Source organism: Rhipicephalus sanguineus, chromosome 8, assembly GCF_013339695.2.
Source record: "Rhipicephalus sanguineus isolate Rsan-2018 chromosome 8, BIME_Rsan_1.4, whole genome shotgun sequence".
Classification (NCBI taxonomy): domain Eukaryota; kingdom Metazoa; phylum Arthropoda; class Arachnida; order Ixodida; family Ixodidae; genus Rhipicephalus; species Rhipicephalus sanguineus.
This window is the reverse complement of record NC_051183.1, coordinates 13,510,545-13,528,713: the sequence shown is the minus strand read 5'-3', so window position 1 is coordinate 13,528,713 and position 18,169 is coordinate 13,510,545. Positions and strand designations below refer to the sequence as shown.

Here is an 18,169-nt window from a genome sequence, read left to right as displayed (position 1 = left end):
GTATCACGGAGATTTTACAGTACTTGCAAAACAAGAATGGTACCTGTGACGTTTTTTTGTGCATGCAGTTAGCAAAAGTAAGGCCTCTGAGATTTATGTTTGTTGACCTTAGCTGTTGGTGTTGGCGGGGCCCCGTCGTCGGAGGTGCTTCCATGCCATGCTTCCCGCGGTCTGACTGCATTTGCACTCGTTTGTGTTCGTAAGTCATTGTTGTGACGCACTGTGTTACGAATGGGAGCTGCCATACTTCTGATGAAGACCATGTGTACTATGTTTTTCTTCTGGGGGGAAAACCTTGTCGCCGCCATCTTGAATTTTTCCGCAGTTCTTGAAAAGTGCCCCCCCACTTCACCAGCATTTTCGACTTCCAGAGGGGGGTGCGCTCACTCTGAATATTACGGTAGTTTAAAATTCTTGTATTGATAATGTTATCGGCGTGTTTGTCAGTGGCTTTCACCGTGCTGTTATCATTTGTGATGCGTTCGATCGGTATCTGCCTTTACCAGAGAGGCGGCAGATCTCTTCTGGCGTATTGTGGCATCGGTGATATTGCCAATTCAGGGGTGCAGTTAACATTTATGCAACAAAAATTGATCGATCGCCGTTGACACTGTTAGGCGTACGATACAAGCTACTATGGCGCGAACGCATTGGGCTCTGTTGAGACTGGGCCCGGCAATGGCTGCAATTGTGTTGTAACCATGAGTGTGTTTAAAACTAATATTTTGGTCATTGGTTGCAATTGCGCTTTCACTATTAGTGTGTTTAAAACTGGTACAATTCAGAATGTTTTTACCTGCGCCTAATGCATTTGGTTGTAGACTCTCCAACACACATGGTGCCAAGCCAAGTGAAGCCTCTCTCTCTCTCTTTCCTTTTCCCCATTACTCCCCTAGTGTAGGATGACGAACGAGATGCTTATTCTGGTTGACCTTCCTGCCTTTCCTTTTCTCCTTCTCCTCAAAAATGGTCAAGAATATTGCTTCTTGCCAGTGCGGTGACACGAGGTCCACTTTGGTCTTGGTCTGCAGTGCTGTTCTGGACAGCCCTTGAGCAGAGCTTGCCAAAGCAGGCTAACATAATTTGGACAGTAAAATCTCATTTTTACGTGTATTTCCCCTTGGTTTCTTGTCGTTTTTTGCCACAGCGAAATTCTCGAGGAAGCATATTATTTTGTGTTACCCGTTTATTTCGTTTCTGTGGTGCAACTCTGTATACAGTCAAACCCCGCTACAACAAAATTGACGGGATGCGCGAAAAAGTTCGTTGTTGCATAATTTCGTTGCAGCGAAATTTCATCTATAGACCCAAAAGTTAGGAAGATATCTGATGATCATGACTCGTCCTTTGGTCCCGGCAAGCGCATGCATTGTCCTTTGCATTTAACTCTCGCTAACTCGGACGTACTTGGCCGCACACCGAGTGAATGTATTTTCTCGCGTATAACACGTACAAAATATGCACAAAATTTAGCGCTGAACTCGGGGTGCGGGTTATACGCGAATTTCGGTGCGCAAGTTGGCTTCGCGGCAATGCAAGGAAGGCGGCTTTGCGTCAATACGCGAGTTATACACGTGGTTTATACACGAGCAAATACTATATGCAGGCTACCCTCGAAGCGTGCCGACCGCGTAGGAGTGTGCCAAAGTTCGCTAGAGGCTAATTGAGAACAAAGTGCCGAAGCTCCGCACTACCACAGTCATAAGCGAGAGAAAGGAAAGTCGAAACACTTCGTGTCGTTTTATGACATTATTGTCGTTAATCTTTCTTCCGGTGTGTTAGCTGCGTACTTCAGTGTATTTGCTATCGATGATCGCGACAATAGCGACCGCGGTTTTCTGCGCAGCGGTTGCGGCAAACGGTAGTTCCGTTTTCAATCTGTGCGCGCTGGCCGTGTGCGTGCCTTCAGAACTGCGTCGTTGCTATCTGTGATCGCATCTACCGCGGTTTTGACTGCAGCATTGCTTTGAGTCTGTGCACGTACGTTGGATGGATGCGCACATACTTTCGTGGTCGCCCTCGATCGCGTTGACACGACCGCATTTGTGTTTGCAGCGGTTGCAGCAGAATGTAGTTACGCTTAGACTAGGTGCGCGCTGAATGCGCATGTGCTTTCAAAACGCCGTGGATGTCATTCACGATCGCAGGGCTTGTGACAACGAGCAGTAGTTTTGTTTTGAGTACTGCGTCAAAGCAATGGCGGGAGTTCTTGAAGAACGATTCTTCCACTGCCCGCACGTGCATCAAACCCGCCGACAGCACCATGGTGGATTGACGATCTGTCGTCGAGCATCTCAGTGGCGAATAATTTACCGGGATGTGCATGAGGTGGCAAAAAACATGTCTCCGCGATGAAGAGACGGGTCTTGCGATGCGGCCGCACGGCTCTGGCAACGAGAAACGGTCAAGTTTCTAGCGGAATTTCGCGGCAATCCTAGGCAAGCTCCTTTTCCTTATGTGGTGGCACTCGCGAAACCTTCGTTCAAGCGTAAATACACAGAAAAAATATTCGTTGTGACGAGACATTTTTCGCATTGTTTTCCATGGGCTGCTGTCGGGGAATCGAAAATTATTCGTTGTAGTGGGATTCGTTATAGCGGGATTCGACTGTAGTACCTGCAGAGGTTCTGCCTGCATAAAACATATTCTTGTCGTAGCGTCACGCTTTCTTCGTGGAATAACTTGCAGTGCAACACTGAATATAGACTGTAAAAAAGGGACACAGGTGCTGATGAACGCTGGCTGGTGGATGCTCTACAATGAACATCCACCAACTAGCCTACCTGGTGATTCTGCTCCACGCTTCCTTATAAGTTATGACTTGAATTTCTGGAATACAGCTCGTGTGCAAGTGGCAGATAGGTAGATTTCTATCAGGATTGAGAAACTAACGCATTTTGCACCATGTGCAGTGAACTTGAGAAGTAGTTTTCTCTTTGGCTTTCTTTGTGACGCCATTTATCGTTGCTCACACGTGACCTTGTAACGGCTGTTATCTGGTTCAACGCAAGCCCGTTGCTACAAGAGGCTGCCCCCAGATTTGGACCGAGATATCATGCTACGTGTAAGGCTGTACAAATGAGCAGCTGGAGTTCTCACAAAAAGATCAATGCAATTATAGTCGATGGTTGAAACCTTATATGTCAAACTCTAAAAAACGGCAATTGGTTCGATATATAGGATAATTCAATATACAGCTTTTAATGAAATTGTATTTTCAATGTGAATTCCTGTGCGCAGTTTGGCTTCACGGCACTGCTCACGATAATGCAAGAAAGGTACCTTCATTGGAATATGCGTTTGTTTATTTTTTGTTTTCCCGCGGTTTCTAGTTAGGGATGTAGGGTATATGCGGAGGGGGGAGGGGAGGTTATATGCGAGAAATTATGGCATTGATGTAAATTGTGCTTCAAAATCTTCATACGCTGCGGTGCGTACTCGCCAGGTGCTGGAAGAATCCAGTCTGCATTGGCCCTAATGTCTGTCTTGATTTTCAGTATCATACTCGGCTCCCACCTACAAAATGTGCTATGCGTGCATCTTGTCACCCCCCTCCTGCCTTCATGTAACTGAGCCGTGCTCCCAATTAGGGTTGCAGAAGTTGCGCCTTTTCCTTTCCTCAACCTCTCCTCCTCCTCCTCAACTGACACCTACTGAGTGATCATCAGAATAATGCAATCATCAAGGAAGTCAGAGCACTAAATGTTGTGGTAAACATAAAGGGGCACTCGCACAAAAATTTTCAGTTGTCATTTTTTTTGCGTCAAATGAAAGTCGAAGCCCTCGAGAGCCTAGAAAATGCCTAGTAAGCCTAGTAAACATGAGTGATCAGTGCACCCCAAAAATTCAATTACAATACAATTTTAAAAGATATAATATAGTTTCGGTTCCTGACACGGTATTAGCTTCACCTCACTAGAGGCCGTATTTTTAGGCACTAAAAAAGCTGGTTTTAGGCGCCAAAAATAGGCAGACAAAACAATGTTTTAGGCTTCCAAAATTGTAAATATAGGCACAGTAAATTTTCCCATAAATGCAGATAATTTCAAACCTACACGTGCGGGACCTCTATCTACGACAGGAAAATAAAAATGTTATTGCTCAAGAGGTCACAAAGGCGCCAACATTTGAACATAGCAGGCTTTGTCCCGCATGGTTCGCACTCCCGTGTTCTGCAGAGTGAGTCAAGTGTCCACTGTTGAATCAACACACTCCTGAGTGTCTTTCCGGCATGACTGAGAAGTGCAGAGCAGGCGCAGACAGCCAGATTGCTAAAAGACCAGAAGGGAGGGATTCCTCCTATTGGCTGGGTCGAATTGCGTAGAGCCAATTTCTCCCCTGGCAGTGAACCAGTGACGTAGACAGGCGGAGGGGGGAAGGGGGGGGGGAGGTCAACCTCCCCTAAACTATTCAGTATTGTGTGTGTATATACACTCACACATACAAATGCATACACGAACATATATAATACCCGTGACACACGGGCACGTTTGAAAGGCCATTGAGCCGATGGCCATCGAAACGCTACAACTCCATCGAACTCGATGGAGTTCTCGCGTTGCCACACGACGGTTTTCAACGGCCGTTGACTGATTCAGGTGTTTCTCGCAAACATTTTGTGGCGCTGCTAATCTTATTTTTGTTTTCATGTCGTCGTAAGTGAACTAAAATCCACTTAAAAGCACACATTTGCGCGTTATCTTGTTCTGAAATATAAAAAAAAATGTTTATACATAATTATAAGTGCATTATTAATTATAAGCAGAGTTGGTTATAAGTATGTTGAACGGCGAAACTGTGGCTACGTTATAAACGCTTTACCCGTCCGGCCGCTTTTCCGGGTTTGCAAAGTTTACCACGTAGTTGTGCCTGGTTTTGCGGTTGCGTGTATTCATTTCGTTTCATTGGTTTCATTACGTGCCTGTTCCGCCATCCTGAGTGACCGTGAAACAGATGACAAGGCCGCTATGGCGTTCTATGCGGCTGCGATCATGCAGCTTGATGCTGGGATCGAAGCGGCGAAAGAGGAAGCCGACGCCATCGAGAACAACGTTTATCGAGAATGAGCTGTTGCTCGTGAACAATTTGTTGACGACTATGGATGCGGTGACACAACGAAGCGTGAAATCACACAAATACTTTAGTAAATAAGTTACAACGACCATGCACACTACTTTTAATGCATACTCATTAAATTTTTCCTTTTCTAATCATGAGTACGAGCACACTGGGAATGAGAGGGCGCGGTGACGCTGTTTCCGCTTCCGCCGCTCGATGGCCGTCGAAGTTTCAATGGAGTTGTCGAGTGCTCCGTCGACTCGATGGGCCACTGACTCAATGGCCTTCGAAACTGCCCGTGTGACAGCGCGTGCATCCCCGTTGAGTCAATGGACCATCGGTTCAATGGCCTTCGAAACGCCCGTGTGACACGGGTATAAAGTATGGTTGTCCCCCCCCCCCCCCAACCCCTGAAAAAGCTGTCTACGCTACTGCAGTGAACACCTTAAAAAGTACATTGCAAACAAAACAAAGGCTGCGTGCACATAACATTTTCTTTTTCTTTTTTTGCCCTTCACTTCCCTTTCCGCTGAAGGCTCCCCGCGGTTTCGCATTCACCAACCGCTCGAGCCATGTCAGTGCGGCGGCGAATGCTCGCCAGCGTGTCCCGCTTCACTGCTGCTATCGGTTGTTGGTTGGTTGAACTGGAGGAATAGGCCTAACCCTATAGTTCTCAACAGTCAATCTTACGCAGTAACATGAATAACGGTCTCAAACAGCACCCAGGAGCGCAACTTGACGCTAAACAGCGTTCATATAAGCACGAATTTTGAAAATAGGCATTTATAGGCATTTGTAAGCATTTAGGCACGAATGCCAAAAATAGGCATAGGCGCAGGGTTGCTCGGTGGTATTCACCCCCGAGCAACCCTGCGCTCCCACACAATACCCGTGCGGCATGCCGGGAAGCGACTCCTTCCGGGTGTTCTGTGCCACCATGTCTAGGGCCGTGTCCCCTGTGTGTACCTCTGCGTGATATTAAGTTCAGCCATTTTTTGTGCCCGCCATTTGATATCATGGTTAACTGAGCCATATTTGGGTGCAGCAAACGCACAAAATCGAAGGGTGACACATGTGAGAACGCAAAAGTGGTTGAATTTTATTCGTTGGTGAACGTTATTCGCAGACAGTGTAGCCGTACTCTGGAGGTTTCGGCGAAACGTTGCGACGAATCGTTCAGCCGCCTTCGCCGGGCTCAAAGGCTGTGTAGTAAGCGTCTGAGAGTGGTTTACCTGCAAATGGAAACTCAGTTAAGTTCGGAATCTGACAGCTGTGTATCAAAAAGAAGGAAAGTCATTTAATCAGACGCGAACGAAATACGACAAAAAAATCGCATTGACACAGTAAATGCATTCAGTATTTGCCGCATTGCACTAAATCACGAAGATGTCTGCTTAAAGCACGACACAGTAAAGTACTCAACATTGGACTGTCCATACTCACACATGCGCGGTACATTGCGAGCTAAAATGAGATGCACACGCTTTTGTTTTTCTCGCTAAAGTGGACTTCTGGCTGCGAGTTTTTGTACACTTGCACACGCGACTTGTAACTACGGTCTCGTGAAATAATTTAACGCCCTAGAGACCACATTTCATCGCGATCAATCAAAGCTGTGGGTGAGCAAGTTGCGTCGAAATTTAAGTCTCGTTTGCACTCTACTGCAATCGAAAGTACACCTCCGTGTAACGGTGCTTTTATATGCATTAGCAGAAGGACTCTGGCATTACTTGGTAAGCGCTGTTAACCCCGCTGCTTCAACCAGGATTGTACAGAATCGCACTAACATCAAATTGTTTGGTAAACACGCCTTTCACACTTACAGCTGAAATGTAAGTTTTGCACGCACAACGACGCAGTCGTCGCGGTAACTTTTCAGCGAGGTTTTCTGGACAAACCCACTCCTCCAAACATTTCTTGGCATTAAGTTGCTCATGCGTCACAAAACTTGTAGCGTGCACCAAGTGCTCCTTTATGTTTGAAAGTTCCACCTTCCGTACAAGCACGATGAGGCTTCCTTGCTCGTCAGATTCAGTGGGTCAACGGCACCACCGAGAGCCACTTTGTCCAAGTGTATCGCTGTTTCACATCGGCGTCCAATTTCACAGCTTACACGCACAAGCGAGCCGAGCCCTTATCGCCCATGGCTGCAGCAGCTTCACAACCGGTAAATTTAACATTTTTAGAGCCAAATATATTAAAACAGGAGGAGTTTGCAGGAAAAACAGCTTGTGGGCAGCGGACGGTGAATGCACCGGTCGCAACCGACGGCCTCCGAAATGGTGGCCACGCGGTTGCCAGCACAGCCGGTGCACTTTCCGCTATCACTTCTTCCAGCATGACCGTCACGTGAATACAACCTATAGGCACCATAAGAACACTAAAAGCCCTTCTTAAAGGGACCGACAACCAACTTTTGTGGTACCCGTTTTCTTGAGTGCAATGGGAAGCTTACCAGTCAGAGCTTCTAATCACGGAGTGGTAACGCGGAGAACGCCGTAAAACATTTGTAATCAGAGTTTTTCGATCTGCAGCGATTATGCAGTCTTAATATCACATGCTGCAAACAGTGAGAGGTGAGCGCGATGGCGATTATACGCCAGCAGTGGTGACAAGTTATGCCCTAAGTATGAAAAGGCAATGTTACGTTTGCAAAGCTTGCGGTGCCGCGACTACTGCTTTCTAGCCTATTACATTATTTTACAATAGTTATAGCGTTTTTCTGGGGCTTCTTATAGAAGTACTTTGGCCGTACACAGGTCGCTTTATCACATTTTAGTCAAGCCAAGCCAAGCTAAGCCTTCGAAAACGAAACAAGTGGTAGGATGCACCAGCAGTGCTGTTCATGAAGTGGTAGCACTCCTCCACAGAACAGTAAGTCGATGGCATTTTGCGAGCAGCAGCGCAAACTCGTGCGCTACTCTTCAAAAATCCGATACGACGAGAGCAGACGAGAGTCGAGCTACGCGGGAAACGCCGCCGGACGCCGCGCGCATGCGCCGCAGCCTCCGTTTCACTGGAAGCCACGAAAGCAGCGCCGCATCTCATGCTTTACTTCTTTTACCTTAGAAACAAACGGGAATTGACAATAACATACCTATTCAAATTTTCAGCCCTCGTTCTGGTGCGTGTAAAAGCATTAGACTACGTACAACAAAGTGCTTAAGACTGCATACGTCTTGTTCATGGCGCTCGCGCTAGGCGGCGCGACATACCGGTTTTTGTTACTTTTAAACGCGATTTAAAAATATAAACCCTACTCAGATCGCGAAAAGTATTCTGGAATCTGTCACTATAATTCACGGCCTTTTCATTTCCACCAGGATCTAATCACCCGTTCTTGCCAGTTGTCGGTCCCTTTAACCTCTTAATTCATGCTCATATGTCAAAATGGTGCAATAGGAGCACAAGGAACAAAATAGGCATTTGCCTAAAATCCGGTCTCTACTCGTCACATTCTCGTGCAAGTTTCACAATGGCATCTTCGTCTTCAGGTGAGCGCTTGTCACCCTCCAGCTTTTCCGACGACACGCCGAGGGAGCTTGTGACGAATTTCACTAACAAATGGCTGTGTAAGCCTGTGACGGCCACTCGAATAATGAAATGGCCGTCACGGGAGGTATGGAAGGTTCACAAACCAAAAATAAATTCGAAACGCGTGCCGAACCGGACTACTTCGCTGGGCAGTACATGTGCAGTAGCTCCGCCCCTGTAGCCTTTCCTTCATTACCAAGGAAAGTTGTCCGTGAGTATAGTGGCTATCATGCCACCTCGCAAAGCAGTTTCTCACTGCGGTGAAACAAAGGTTGGCTGCACATAATTCGCAAAAAACATTTTTTTCTGCTCGACTTTCCTATCTTTGTAGCATAGTTTTTCAATTTGCCTTCCCATGTATACATTGCAATGAACAGTGTACTCCGTTTCGGAATCTGCCAAAACCCATAATTTGTATCCCCATTTGACCACTTTGTCCTTTATGTACTGTCGAATATCGGACTGACCTTTAGATTTCACCCTTTTCTTATCCACGGAAAGGTTCCAATACGGTTGAAAAAATAGCGCAGGTGAATCGTTCGTGTGTTGCAGTAGAGAAGACACGTGGTGAAACATACCGTACGATGCGACTGTCTTCTCCAGATCAGAGACACTCAAGAAGACAAGCAATGCCTTGAACCTTTTCTGTGGCATCACTGATGCTGGAAGGCCTGTAAATACGTGTTGACTCCAATAGCAATGGAGGCGTGGGACTTGGACAATTCCCGTGTACACCAGCAGTCCGACGAACATGCGCATCTCCTCCTCCTCAGTGACCTCCCTCCAGAATCCGTCCCTCTCACTGTGCATTGGCTTTACGAAAATATGCATCCACACATAGTTAATTGTGTGGTTGCATATCTCTCTGACGACTGCTGCAATGAAAACAACACGAAAAAACCACCGTGCGCAACTCCGGAGTGCTATACCTTTATCAAGGTCCACTCCACGCTGTCTTTGCAGAGAGAACTCTGCTCTTTCTGCAGCCGGCACTAAATGCTCCTGCCCAAACGATATTGACATTTTGCAGATAAGAGCTGCGACCTTTAGTATGCACTGGCTATGTTTACATCAACACGCGGCAGCGTTAAAATGGCCCAAGGAGAGAGTGAAACTTAGTGGTGGCTACCTGCTGATGTTCCGGGACGGTTTGACGCACTATCGTCATCCTTACTTAAGTCTGACAAATTGAAGTCGTCTTCTGTGTCTGTGCTGCTACCATCTTCCAGAGGTTGACACTCAGATTCATCGGAATCCGTCGAAATTCGCTGTTTTCGTGGAGCACCCGCGAGTGACGACGCCATAACCAAAACCACAAGTGCCTGCCTCCCCGACTGTGAAGGAGCTTTAAAAATGCCCCCGCAGCGGAAAAAAGAAACTCAGAAACGAAACTGATAAAATACTGCCTCTTTTCCTTTTTGCTTTAGCTGTCCAGAAGCACTCAGAGAGCGACAAAATTTGAACTTGAAGTCATCGGTAACATACTATTGATGAGAATAGGCGCAGTTACAAAAATGTTAATGTCAAAATAAAATATGAGCATTTACTGAGCTTCACACTTGCTCAGAGCTGTCTCCGTATTCAGATTTGTAGACTCAGTTTAGAAAATTGGTGTCAGTAGCCCTTTAAGAAAATATTAGTAGCCCTGAAGAAAATATCAGGCATAGGATTCTGCTGTCTCTTTCAAAACAGGTGACATAAAATAGGCTGCTGATGGTTCTCAATAAAACTTGTGAGATGCTTGCTGTTTGGTATTAGATCCTGGTTTGCAGTAGCCTGCTGTGTTCCTCCTTGTCTGAAATTCTCACGGCTTGTGTTAACTCCCCTAACCTGCCACAGTGGTCTGGTGGTTATGGTGCTTGACTGCTGACCTGAAGGTCATGGGATCGAATCCTCGCCGCAGCGGCCGCATTTTCGATGGATGCTGGAAGCCCGTGTACTTAGATTTAGGTTCACGTTAAAGAACTCTAGGTGGTCGAAATTTCCGGAGCCCTCCACTATGGCGTCCCTCAGTCATATCGTGGTTTTGGAATGTTAAACCCCAACAATTGTTATTATTAAATGTTAACTTTTCTAGAGCTGACGTCCGAGTTCCTGGCCATTCTGGACAAGTGCCCGAGCCGGCTCAAGCGCAAGATCATGAGCATCGGAGCGGGTAGCGGCGGATCGAGCTCTACGGCGGCACCGACACCGGTTGCATCGGCACCAAGCACCAGCGGTTCTTCGCGAAGGGTATGTGCATTGCTTGTTGCTTTACATCTACAGACAACTTTCTTTGGTGGCGCAGAACCAAAGCTCATGTGGTACAGTGGTGCTGACGTATTTCTCTACTATTTGAATTAAGGTGATAAAGGTGTAGTTTGTAGTAGTGTGCTGTGAGCTTGCAAAAGTGCACAACAGCTGTGTCTGTCAGCGAGATGACTGTTTTTCGCTAATGCAGCTGTCATTTCTAAAGCATCTTCATATTGGTCAAGTGCGCTCAAATAGCTGGTTTTTAGCATTTTAAATGCACAGTGATAAAGTGCTACATACATTCATACAACACTCGTCACTGTACACAAGCAGATGCTTATAAACAACTGAAACGTATTTGACATTGTTGCCCAGTGTTATGTGCAGCGGGTACATTCAAAGAATGCCAATATATAAAACAATTGCCGGAGTGGGCAGCAGTTATGTCATTCCAAGATTTTGCTGTAGCTCTGATGAACACTGCAATGTGTGAATTGGGGCATTAAAGTCTTTACTGGCAATATTGGTGTTATGCAGGCACCATAAAATGTGCTATGTAATGCTAGCGTGACATTAGTGAAATCAGCATATACTAGGGGTGTATACACTGATTACTGCTACTAAATGGTATCAAAGCTACTTTTTCACTTGGTGCACTTCACAGGAGGCCCACGCACAGCAGAAGAGGGAAGAGAGGGCCGCAGCCGCTGCTAGTCATGAGCCGTCCACTTCAAGTGAGGCCCATGCGAGCAGCGAAAGGCAGCCTGCATCCAGTAGCCATGGCAGCAGTCGGAAGCCACCATCGGACCCAACACTGCACCGGAATGCCAAGGTACCACCGCATCACGGACCGGCGCAGCCGTCACCGGGACTGGTGCAGCTGCAGACCAGTAACCAGGGCGCCGAGCACGTGCTTTCCCCTGGCAAGCGAAAGGCCCCAGAAGGCTCCAGCAGTCACGGCTCTCAGCCGCTTTCACTGGATGCGTACCGGGACAAGCGCTGCCGCCAGAAGGGACAGCCAAAGCCTCAGCCACCACCATCCGATCGGTCAGGGTCGCATCACGGAGCCACGTCTCACCCTCCTCATCAGGCTCCTTCGTCGCATTCTCAGAGCAGGCATCACCAGCCTCACCTTGAACCGACCCCCGACGTCAGTGCGACCACGGCGCCGCTGCACCATCCACCGACAGCTACTGCTACCGAAAGCACTAAGCCATCAGCCACACAGGTTAAACAGGAGCATACCTCAGACGACGCGAGCGGCTTCAACTTCAACTTCGGAGCTCAGTTTGGTGGTGACGGCGGTGACTCGTCCATCGACAGCTTCTCCTTTGGCCTCGATGGGCCAGACATCATGCCTGCCATATCGCCGCTGCAGTTTGACGCCGATGACAGGAGCAATTCGCAGGACGTGCTCATGACATTGTCGCATACGGTTCCACCGCCTCCTTCGGTGCCAACGTTGCCGGCCGAGGAGAGTATCGCTCCGCCGAAAGTGGCTGCTGTTCCACCTCCAGCAGTGCCGCCAGCGAAAGTGGAGCCTCGCACTCCTCCACTGCCACCGCCGAAGGTGCGCCCCCCTTCGCCCCCGCCACCGCAGAAGCCAGTCCCGGCAACCCCGCCGCTCCCTCCTCAGAAGTCCCGGCCTTCCACGCCTCCACTTCCACCTCAGGCTGCACAGCTGCTGCCTCCACCGCCGCCACCTGCAGCACCGGCACCGACTGCTGCTCCATTGCCAGCACCCGTTGCCGACAAGCCAGAAGTCAAGGCTGAAGTGAAGCCGGAAGCAGTTGCTGCACCTCCAGTCAAGGATAAGGAAAAGGAAAGGTCAGAACGAAAAGAACGCAAAGAAAGGCACAAGCACAAACACAGCTCATCGGAGCGTTCCAGAAACAAGCACTCATCCCCCGGTAAGCACAGTGGAGGGGAGAAGACTTCGGAAGGAAAGTCTCACGGTGACCGGGTGCCTGACGTAGGAGCCCACCATGCAGCAAGCAACGCTGTCGATGCACAGCCGGCTGTGAATCAGTCTGTGGATGGCGCACCTGCGGCAGATTCAGACAGAAAAGTGGAGCGCAACGGCATCAGCAAGCACGACCGCAAGTCGTCAGGCAGCTCGAAGTCCGAGAGTTCTCGGAAGGAGAAGTCCGAGAGGCGAGAGAAGGAACGCCGGGAGGCGTCGAGGGAAGAAAACGGCAGCAGGTCGTCACAGCCGAGTGCTGGCGGCGGCTTGAAGATAACCATCAGCAAGGAGAAGCTCCAGCAGTCCGGCAGCGGGTTGACCGGAAGCCCGCCGCGGGAAGCTCTGAAGATCAAGATTCCCAAGCTCAAGATTGTTCCGCCCACGCCAACGCCGCCCCCGCCTCCTCCAGCCGACGTGCCAGAGTCTGGCAAGGGGCCGCACACTCCGCCGCCTCCACCTCCGAGCACGGGTCTCAAGCTCAAGATCAGCAAGGAGCGGCTGAACAGCGGCCGAAAAAGGGACCGGCGGTCTGACGACGGGGAGCACCGTGCTCGCTCGCCCAAGTCGAGGAAAGTGTCCGTGCCTGTGCCGCCACCCCCTCCACCGCCACCAGGACCGAGCTACCCGGCACCGCCCGTGCCACCTTCCGGTGGAAGTGCCAATCACGTGCCGCCGCAGTTTCACCAGGGCTACGTTCCTGCGCCACAGTTTTCGGCACCGCCTCCGCCTCATCACCCGCCGCTGTACTTTCAGCCACCGTATGGCTACCCGCCGCCCCCGCCCCCTATGCACATGGCGCCAGGTGCGTACCAGGTGCCCCAGTACTTTGGCATCCCACCCCCGCCTCCCCCCGTTGACCCGCCGCTGCCGAAAGAACTCCCGCCCCCGCCCCCACCCCCCCCTTCGGAGTGAGCGGGCACTTAGGCTAGAATTTTTAAATGTGTGAATGCCACACCACCGGAGGGCCCCCCGCACGGTACGAGGATGACTTTTTTCCCCGAAGTGGCCGTGCCTCCGGTTATCTTTTCCTAACTTATTGTGGAACACTACGTTGTCGGGTTTGGTTCTCTGCTTTGCGGAATCGAGTGAAGCATAGCTGCTCGGTTTTGTGCAGTGCGAATGTGTGTACTGTCCTCTGTGCGCATAGCAGTACCGGTGTTCCCGACAACGTTTGGAGGCTTGTAAGTGGTGAGAGGGGCTCGCGAAGTCTGTGTGTGTGGGATTTTTGGTGGTTTTTGAGCACCCTGCTGGCTTGCGTTGTGGCGTCAGTTCTTCTCCCTTCGTGATACCGCCCATGTGTGAGATCGTGTACGCCACCCGTATTGAATGCTGGTGTTTTTTCTTTGTTGCCGCAAAACGTGTGGCCTTGTATATAGTAGAACTCTAGGAGAGTTGTGGTTAGCAATTGGGTGGGAGTGGTGTGGTGCAGTGTTGCATGCCACGCTATGCGGCAGGTACATAACTGGGAAGGAGGGGGTGTAGAATGAATTGTGACTCTCAGGTTAGGACCTGTAAATGCTGTTTCTCGTGAACTCAAGAAACAAAAGAAAAAAAAGTGAAAAAAAGAATTGAAGTTTGCTCAGTGTGAGTTGTAAATAGTATATAAAGTTGCCTGTAATATAAAGTTGAAACATGCAGTGTTGTGTTTACTGTTATGTTGCATTCAACTGCATGTTTGCAATAGACTTAATTTTTTTTTTCTATGTGTATGTGGCCCACTCCTGACGTGTCATGTGTGGCTTAGTTTTTTTTTTTTTCCCCTTTCGAAGCAGGTTGCTTCTTCAGCCAGTTGTGTTCAGGAGTTACTGTGGCTGGCAGGACCCTCTGTTTTGCTCCTGCAATGTAAATAAAAATTCACTTGATTGACACACGCTGTGTCTTGTGGTCCTAAATAATCTCCCTGAAGTCCTGTCTGCAACAGACATTCCCAGGCCAAAGTATTTTGTGAAGAGATTGCAGCAGAAGGCTGGCATCTTGTTTTGAGGGGTTCAGTGGTTGTGTACTGGGCATTTGTAACAAAAAACAAGGCGAGTGCTATGAGGCATGTTAGCATCATTGTGGTTTTTGTATCCAGCCTGATTTGGAGCTATTTGGGCTGAGTTTAAAACTTAGAACAATATTGAGCTGGTTAGCACCTTTATAGTCATGACAATATGTATATACTACTGAGTAGAGGACGCGCAAAACGAAAACTTCTTGTTTTCCCGACGTTTCAACTGGGGACCAGCCTTCATCAGGAAACACACAATACAGGAGGGGGAAAAAAGACACATATATATATAAAATCTAGAAAGCTAGCCTTCACTTCACACCTTAAGTTTTCCTGTGATGGGTGACCTGGTAGCTTCCCTGACATAGCATGTAGTTTTTAATATTGACAGCATAGCAAAACTAACGAGAGCAAAAAAAAAAAGTGCAGGAGCGGTATTGTGAATGCCGTGCGTGTTGTCTATGGTTGGCACATTTAAAGAATGTGGTGATTCAGTGTACATTGCAGATCAATCAGTTTCTTACTTATTGAGCATAAAGTATGTTCATCAGTTGTCAAGCTTGCTCCAAAATGCTTCACACTATTGCCAAGACCCATGCTGCATATAATAGAGCAGTCTAAGTGCACTAAGCAGAAGAGAACCTTTGTTGACAAATTCGATTTCTAATGAGTAGATGCTACTCCTCTGCAGTCGTAGTTTAACAATGAATTATGTGAATGCAGCAAATGTTTGTCTAGGTTAATCTATTACGAGCACTGCTTGTAATGCACATGACTGCGTGGCTGTTGGGGCTCTCTTATGTGCTATTAGTTGGAGCTATGGGGGTGCGGACAACCATAGCTGCAGTCTTATTGATTGGCACTCCCAGTGTAGCCAACAGCACACTTGACTGCAGCAGGGGGCAGTATCAGAACATGCGCAAGTTGTAAGGTTGTAATCTGCTGTTGGGGATGCCTACATTTGTTTGCTGTGCAGGCATGTCTGTCTGCTGTAGCGATGCTTATTTGGTTTGCACCTCGTTTGTCAAGCAGGTAATTTTGTTGTAGAGGTGTTTTCAATTGCACTTCTCTTTAGTTTGTGATGGTATTGTGATCTTTTTCTGTACAAGCTTAAAGGTATCTCCAAGCAATTTGTGGAGTGTGACGTTACTAGGAGTCTATGAAAAAAATTTTTCCACTAGGCCTTGCTTGAAGGACGCTGTCGGCAAATTGGCTGCTGCCATTTACTGGCAGTTTTTCCTCCCATAGCTGTGTGTGTAAACCTTGCAGTTCAGTGCCAATAAGGCTCAGCCCACCATAGTGCCTTGTTTAGTTTGTGTGGGCAGTAAAAATAACATCATGTATCAACTAGCCTGGTTCCATGCCTTGCATTGCATTATTAGTGTATGCTTGGGGAATATTGAAGATCCAGTCGGGGATGACGAATGGTTGTTGTCGGGTCGACGCTGTTGAGGGGATTAAAAGTCCTTGGCAGAGATCTTTCTGCAGTTAACACTTGTAGTTCTGATTATTGTGTGTTATGAATTCACGAATAGATTGATTGTATTGTGCCTAGTATTACACTAAGGCAACAACGAAAGAACAAGCAGTGTTATACTTGCTTGTCATGTTCCTTCGCTGTTCCCCGAGTGCAGTACTCGGCACAAAGCACTCTTGAACATTCACCAACTAGCCTTGTTCATTGCTTCACTTGGAGATTGTGCTCAGTAACAATCTGAGAGCTAAAATTACCGCATATAAAATTGCACTGCACCTTAACGCTATGCTTCTGCACTCAAACACTTCGTCACTGAGAAGCACCAATAGTGGAAGCGTTTTACCGTGAAGTCATGAAAATTAGTGAATATAATTGGCTGGAGGGCCTGAAATTCTGTTGTTGGTCAGTTGTGTTTGTAACCTTATTGGTTGTCAGGGAATTGTTTTACACACGAAATCAGTTGATTCTCATCTAAAATTACATACATTTAACTTTGCAGAAAGATCGTTTGCTGTAAGAGTGAAGGGCCATAGTTATATTATGCAAGATTTTTGTAAACCATTCGTTCCTCATTGGCTCAGATGCTTTCGTCACCGACTGAGGTGGGCCACGGTATTAACCACTGTGGAAATATGCCAAAAAGTTGAATCGTAATGTTATGGGCCCTTAAGACTCATTTTACAGCGTAAGCTGTTATGAGATCATTTCAGCGGTCGTTTTTGGCGCCGTAGTTGTCCTCCGCCACCGGTGTCCGTAACCACTATCGCGCGAAGTAAGAAAAAAAAAACTGAAATAAACAAAACAATTTCCAGGATGGAACGGGATTCAAACCTGGGCCCTTTGCGTGTGAGCCCAGTATTCTACCTCAGCCATGCCGGTACCTGAAACTGCTTTGTAGAAAGACACTATATAGGCTTCATGTCGGGAAGGAACCACATTACTATATGTAACATAGCGTGATAGAAGAGTAAAATAACAAGCAGGCTTCACTCGACGCGAATTCTCTAACCAGGCGTCACACAATGCGAATTTCGCAACGAGTTGGTTGTTGAATGCTTCCAACCTATTACAAAGGGCTCTGCCATAATTCTTCATCGTCATCAGGCTCAGCATCAACAAAGGGCACATAATGACTTACATGTGTTTAGCGGGTACCACGGCTCTCCGTAGAATGACGAAAAATGGCATAGTGGCTGCTTCCCTATTCACAAAAATTACGATGATTTAAAGCGTATTGGGTTCCTCGCAAGTGCACTTGTATTGGTTGCCAACGAAGCCCATAAGCCCATGATTCATTTCCTCAGGCTCTCAATAAAGTACCGCCCCTCTCTCTCTCTCTTTCTCATGTCAACATATGTTATATATCCTGGTGGGAGAGTGAAATAGCGACCGGGCGTCGCCCAATGAGAACTACGTAACTGGTGGGCCGTTTAAAGCGTCCAACCTATTACAAAGGGCTGAGCCATAATTCTTCATCTTCATCACTTGTCGCGTCAACAAAGTGCACATAATGCCTTACAGATGTGTAGCTGGTACCTCGCTTCTCCGCAGAATGACGAATAATGTCGTGGTGGGTGCTTCCCGACTTCACAAAAATTGTGATTTATGGCTTAGTGGGTACCTTGCTAGTGTACTTGTATTACTAGCTTCAAGAGAGTTTACAACGGGCTCTAGAAACGCTGCTCTTCCAGCTTTCGCTGTGACTGTGCTGCGCTTTCAGCACAGGCCTGGTGATTTTTTTCAATCCCGTGCTGCACCGTTGAGGAGAGAGTTTGAAGCATTTTTCCAAATTTGGGTGCCTTGGTGCAGTAGGTTCTCGACAGCTAAGTTGTGGGTTTGGCTCCTAAAGAAACTCAGTGTAGTCTTCTGTGAGCAATAAACATTTAGCTAGGCCCACAGAGATGCTGCCGCCATC

General features: G+C 47.8%; 1 protein-coding gene across 1 annotated transcript in view; it reads left to right on the top strand.

Moving 5' to 3' along the window:
- The window catches only part of LOC119401402 (cyclin-T2), a 38,338-nt gene extending 23,681 nt beyond the window's left edge, over window positions 1–14,657 (top strand). The window contains exons 9-10 of the mRNA XM_037668179.1: window positions 10,670–10,824; window positions 11,489–14,657. Coding sequence (XP_037524107.1) covers window positions 10,670–10,824; window positions 11,489–13,699 — 2,366 coding nt within the window. The 3' untranslated portion in view covers window positions 13,700–14,657. The remainder of the gene's footprint in view (window positions 1–10,669; window positions 10,825–11,488) is intronic.
- The last annotated feature ends 3,512 nt before the right edge of the window (window positions 14,658–18,169 follow it).